General features: G+C 45.8%; 1 protein-coding gene across 1 annotated transcript in view; it reads right to left on the reverse strand.

Annotated features, from left to right (window-relative positions):
- Window positions 1-806: 806 nt before the first annotated feature.
- LOC308172911 (acid-sensing ion channel 1B-like) overlaps window positions 807-6,094 on the reverse strand; it is a gene marked incomplete at its 5' end in the record, with an annotated part of 57,741 nt that continues 52,453 nt past the window's right edge. The window contains 4 exons of the mRNA XM_080547878.1: window positions 807-1,029; window positions 2,293-2,394; window positions 3,540-3,619; window positions 4,504-4,595. Coding sequence (XP_080404004.1) covers window positions 934-1,029; window positions 2,293-2,394; window positions 3,540-3,619; window positions 4,504-4,595 — 370 coding nt within the window. The 3' untranslated portion in view covers window positions 807-933. The remainder of the gene's footprint in view (window positions 1,030-2,292; window positions 2,395-3,539; window positions 3,620-4,503; window positions 4,596-6,094) is intronic.

Raw genomic sequence — 6,094 nt, forward strand, 5'->3', positions numbered from 1 at the left:
CACACACACACACATACGAAAAGGGGATGAGCATTTTATCTTCCTTTACCTGTATATCATTGAGGCAAACTTGGCAATAATAAAAACTAAAAAACGTAATACATGCACTGGACGTAATACATGCATGCATTTACAAGATGAGACCTGAAAAAGTTCACCATACATTTTGGACTAAACGGTCGTTTTCTCTACCCCCCCCCCCCCCCCCCCCCCCCCCCAATGTTCTCACAGTCATCTTGTTTGCTGATTTATGATTTAAACCTATTATCGAGATACCCTCTCGTTTGAAATACACACAGTTCCGACCGCAGCCCCTATGGAGAGAGGCAGCCATTACAGATTTTTTTTGTTTGTTGCTACATGTACAGTGGGAGTAAGCACTACGATTTTCTCTAGGATCCTACTAGGCCAGACTTCTGAGAGCGCTGGGCGTGGCTGCTGTAAAGGCAGGTGGTCTCTGCTGAACGGGTCTCTATGCCGTGATGACGGTCCAGCCCCCCCCCCCCCCCCCCATGTCTGTGGGAAACTGTGAGGTCCATATTTCTGCAAGGCTTCTTCTTGTAGAGTATCCTTTTTCGGCAGTATTCCAAACATAGAGATAAACATTAGATTTTTCTATGATTTCCAAATTCCATCGAAATGTTCCCGGAAAACGTCTACAGATATATTTTACAGTATGTTTGGAATATATATTCTTCACTTTGCTTCGGTGGAAAAAAGTTGACTGGTTTTGTTTTCGTTTTGTTTTTCTTGCATTTGATATCTCCTCTCGAATGGTAAGAAAAAAGGCTTCCACATTTTAGAATCGGTTGGATTTGAATTCCTCCGTGTCTGTCTCTTGTCTTGGTCGTCTTGGTGGACATTTTGGTGGATGGGCTGACTCTGGTTTGCGTACCGCAAGGGCTCCGCCCGTCCTCCTCGCTTGTGATTGGCTCAGCATGTGAAGTCTTCGAAGTTGCCCTGCCCCGGGTGGTGAGGTAGCATGTTGGCAGGGTACGTCGACGGGGCGCGGAGGTTGTCACACTGCGCCTGAGACCAGGAACGAGAGAGACAGGAGAGGAGAGGAGAGGAGGAAGAACCAGAGAGACAGAGGAGGAGGAGAGGAGGAGGGGAGGGAGGAGGCAGAGGAAGGAGAGAGACAGGAAGAGGAAAGGAGGAAGAAGGAGAGAGACAGGAAGAGGACAGGAGAGGAGGAAGAACCAGAGAGACATAGGAGGAGGAGAGGAGGAGGGGAGGGAGGAGGCAGAGGAAGGAGAGAGACAAGAGCAGAGAGAAGAGAAGAGGAGAGAAGAAGGAGAGAGACAGGAAGAGGAAAGTAGAAGGAGGAGGAGGTCAGGACAGACAGAAATAGAGAGGAGGAGAGGAGGACAAAGGAGAGGAGAGGAGAGGAGGATAAAAGGTGGATTGGTAAGATGAACAGGCGTAGCTGGAATCAAACAAAGATAAACTCGTCAAGGTAAAATGTGTTTGGGCAGGATAAAAAAGGCAAAGAACATTCTGCCTCAGTGGGAAATGGGAGAGAGTAGGCGGTCGAGATACAAAGGAAGGGGGGGTGAAAACAAAAACAACAGCAGAAAGAAACACCGTTTTGATTAAACCGAAAGTGCAAGAGCAGAGCAGAAAAGGAGGGATGAGAGGAAAAAGATCAGCAAGTCTCCTCACCGCAGCCCATTTCTCTTTCTCTCCCAGACACAGACTAACAATTAGACCGCGCTGGCTTCATTTACACTGGGACATCAGGAAGCTGTCACACCTCCAAGTGCTCTAATTCCAGCCGGCCGGCCCTATCTGTGATTACATTCAAATCATTTTCTCTCTTTCTCAACCTCTCCTCTCTCGACTCCCTCCCTCTCCCTCAATCTTTCTCCACTCTCTCTCTCTCTCTCTCTCTCTCCCACTATCCTCAATCTCTCCACTCTCTCTCTCTCTCTATCCCTCAACCTCTCTCCACTCTCTCTCTCTCTCTTTCTCTCTCCCTCAATCGCTCTTTTACTCGCCCTATACCCCACACTTCTCCCTCTCTCCCTCTACTCCCACCACCTCTCTCTCACTGACCTTTTCCCCCCCCCCACACACATTTATCTCCCTCTCTCTTTAGCCCCCCCCCCCCCCCACCTGCACCTCTCCCTCTCTACCTCACTCCCTCTCCCTCCCTCTCTCTCGCTCTCTCTCTCTATTCCAACCCCCTGCTCTCAATCGATCACTGTCTCTCCCTTCGAAGCCAGCCCAATTTCCACTCAGGCCATAGAGATGCTCCCTGACACTGCTAATACTTAGCGATAGCGTACTGACGTGGCGTTTGACATCGTCCAGGCTCAACACGGCTCCCCTGTCGTTGTTGTTGCTGCGTTTGTGCTTCTTCTTCGAGCATCGACACAGCTTGTACTTGATCACCTGTAAACAGACAAGCGAACAAACAAACACTTTAAAGAGCCAGGCTGCTTTTTCGTCTGATTAAACCCACAGTCCCACACCGGATTGTTACTTCCTGTTGTCCATGTATGGGCATCATATTATGTATCAATATGTATTATTGTATCATCATGAGATCTGAAATTCAATTCACATTGATTGAGCACATCCATAAATATTTCCCAGAGGCAACTAGTAGTATCGTATACACATTACAATTGTAAATCGCAATATTTTCCAATTATATAATATAATTGTGTTTAATATAACCAATCTAATAGACTGTATGAGAGACGTTTAAAAGACAGAAGGGACTCAGGTATGCAGGTAGAGTGAAGGAGCATAATGCTTCCTCCTGAGGAGAATCCACATGCAAACGGATCCGGAATAAAGTAATGGTTCAAATGTTAATGTATTCAACCGTGCTGCAATGACGTGTGCGTCCGACACAGATGAGCTGCAGACACCTGAAGTGAGCATCTGCAAGCTATCTGCAAGCTATTTCTTGATTAAACTAAGACACTAGACAGCTGTCGTTGACAATCCTCTGAGATACTCTGGTAACTGTTGACATAAAGTTGTCCTTATACCTGTGTAATAACACTGTAATAACTGTTGTAACAACATGGTATTAATATGTTGTGACATGCTGTACCACGTTAATGCATTGTTACGGCAATGGAGTTGAGTTTTTGTTATATACGTACATATTGGACTAGAGACTGTCTAGTGTAGTGTAAAAATGTAACTCACCGAATCCATTGCATTGCAATATTTTGGCTTGACTAGCAAGTGTGTCATTGATTTTCAACAACATTTTAACACATTTTTGTGGGTGGTGACTTACTTGATTTAAAATCACCTTTAAAAGAGCATTGATTCAAAACACATTGTTTTATTGAAACATTGTCGGAAATCAATGACACACTCGCTAGTCAAACCAAAATATTGCAATGCAATGGATTCGGTGAGTTACACTTTTCTGATGAAAAGCCGGGACGTTTGGTCGGTTGCCGACTTATCCCCCCTTTCACCAGCTGCCGTCACAAATGAGCCCATCCTCCCATCTCCACCTCCGCCAGCCTCCCCTGGTGTAGACGACATGTGTGAATAGTGTGTTTCAGTACCTCGTAGAGGTAGTCAAAGAGCTCCAGGATGGTGAGGATGCTGGCTCCTATGAACAGGCCCATCTGACCACCGATATCACCTGCAAAACACCTCACAGCAATCAGAGAGACAGAGAGGCATGGCACATCACATGTTCTTAGCCCAGGGTTACCTCTACAACTCCAGTATGTAGATTTGAGCTTTAGTGCCAAATAAATGGCCGTCATAAATCAGTAGCGATCGAAGAGGAGCTCAGTGAAGAGCTTCCCCATTCCTTCTGAATGAAGCGAAATGGTGAACGTCCTTGAACTGCCCTTCATCTTGATCAAACGCTTATATCATTATGCAAGTGCTAAAAATGATTAGGAACATTTTAGATGTAATCGATACATTCGGTTAAAGACGAGAATATTTGATGATGTTTCGCTGACTTACTGAGGAGAGTTGTGTGTGTGTGTGTGTGTGTGTGTGTGTGTGTGTGTGTGTGTGTGTGTGTGTGTGCATGTGCCAGTATATGTGTGTGTGCGGGCGGGCGTGTGTGTGTGTGAGTGCATGTGTGCATGTACATGGTTACCCTCAAGAATAGTATACACATACAGGTAGCCACAGGTACGTTTCTACGTTGGAGAAGCAAGAGCCATAGGGAATGATGAAGACGATGATGAGGAGATGATTACTGATTCGAATCCTAGGAGAGAAACGTTGCTGTCCTACCCTCTGAAACACCATTAAATTCAACCTGTTTTTGAAACATATTTCTGTCTTTGTAATACTGTACTATCTAGTCCATAAAACATTTAGATATATGCCTGCACACGTCACTATTAACCTCAACTTGATTGACTTTTTTGTTGTTGAAAGCGTTGACTCTCATTACAGGATGTTCAGTCTGAGTGCAGAGTTTGCCACTAACAGATTATGATCGTTCCTATGTATGCTTACAACCATAATGCGATTAGGTTGTGCATGTGTACTTTTCCTTACCCAGTAGCCCGGCGAACTCATAGGCTTTCGTCTGCTCGATGGTCTCGTAGTTCAGCGCCTCGAAGAAGATATCCAGCACGAGAATATTATCACTGTCGACAGAAAAAACACCAACAACAACAACAACATGCCCTGTGAGACGCCCGTACAGTAAGTGCTCTTCGCACTCTGATGCTTTCACAAAAGGCATCGATTGGCTAAAACCTGTCGTTTGTTGTTCTCTTAATCTTCTGATGACAGAGCAGATGTCTCGCATCTGGCCGATACCCAGCCTGCAGCTGCCTTCCTGCCTGGACCAGCCATGGAGGAATACAAAGGAAACTAAGATGCCTGCTGCTGTTTTGGAGTTGTTGTGTTTTTTATGTGTGTTTTTTTTACAGGAGGTTGTTTCCCAGGCCTCATATCGTCTGTGGAATAGCAGACGGAGGATGACTTTGATACCTCGGGCAGGGTAGAGACTAGTTTGTTTGGGAATAAGTTTGTTTCCGGGAAGTCAGCGTATTGAACTATACGACAACTTCACCGCAGGGGGAAAGTCAGACTTCGATTCCCTGTCGGAGCCCAGATCCCAAACACGACTTCCCTTTGTTCTTTGGTTTCCTTGACGAAAACAAGTCGATGGTAAATGCTTTTTGCAACATCATTTGATTAAAATCATAAGAATTTTTAAAAAAAAATTCAACTTCACCACTTCCTCAACTGCACAACCAACAAGCCATGGTCCTGGTTGATGATTAAATCCATAATATGCAAATTAAACAACTTCTCCCTCCCCATGGCGGGGCGACATCTAAAGTGTCTGTCTGTCTGTCTGTTGCTTCTTATTTGCAGAAGCAGCCATGTGGGAAGTGCCAGTTGTGTTGTGTTGTTCAACATCATCTCCTTGATTAACTGCTGTCTGCCTGTCTGTCTTCCTGCCTGCCTGCCTGTCTGCCTGCCTGCCTGTCTGACTGTCTGTCTGCCTGTCTGTCTGTCTGTCTGTCTTCCTGCCTGCCTGTCTACCTGTCTGCCTGTCTGTCTGTCTTCCTGCCTGCCTGTCTGTCTGCCCACCCATCTGTATGTCTGTGACTGTCTGTCTGTCTGTCTGCCCACCCGTCTGTCTGTCTGCCTGCCTGCCTGTCTGTCTGTCTGTCTGTCTGTCTGCCTCCTGTTCAAAGTAATAGTTCAGTGAGCAGCAGTTATTATCCTCTATCTGCATAGTGACGACCAGACCGACCATGAAGCCCTGAGCGTCAGTCTCACAGGCAGGAGACAGCCCCTACGTCTGCTGTCTCCCCCACCTAGAGAACCGTTCACTGTCTCTGTCTCTACTTCGGTCACACACCACCGCCTCAACCACCAGTCAAGGACTTCTCACTACAAATATCCATCCGCCTCGAACATCTGGGAGAGTGTTAAAAACATGAGAAAATGTATCATGGGTTCATTTGTATCCACTGAGAATTCGAGATTTGAATCGAAATCAAAATGTTCTGACTTTTCTTTTGAAACACGAACGTTGTTGAGAATCACAAACTCGCTAGTCAAGCCAAAATACTGCAACGCAATGGACTCGGTGAGTAATCCCCACTGCTACCTAGTTAACTATAAT

This window comes from Nansenia antarctica (genome assembly GCF_963989245.1).
Source record: "Nansenia antarctica genome assembly, chromosome: 18".
Lineage (NCBI taxonomy): Eukaryota > Metazoa > Chordata > Actinopteri > Argentiniformes > Microstomatidae > Nansenia > Nansenia antarctica.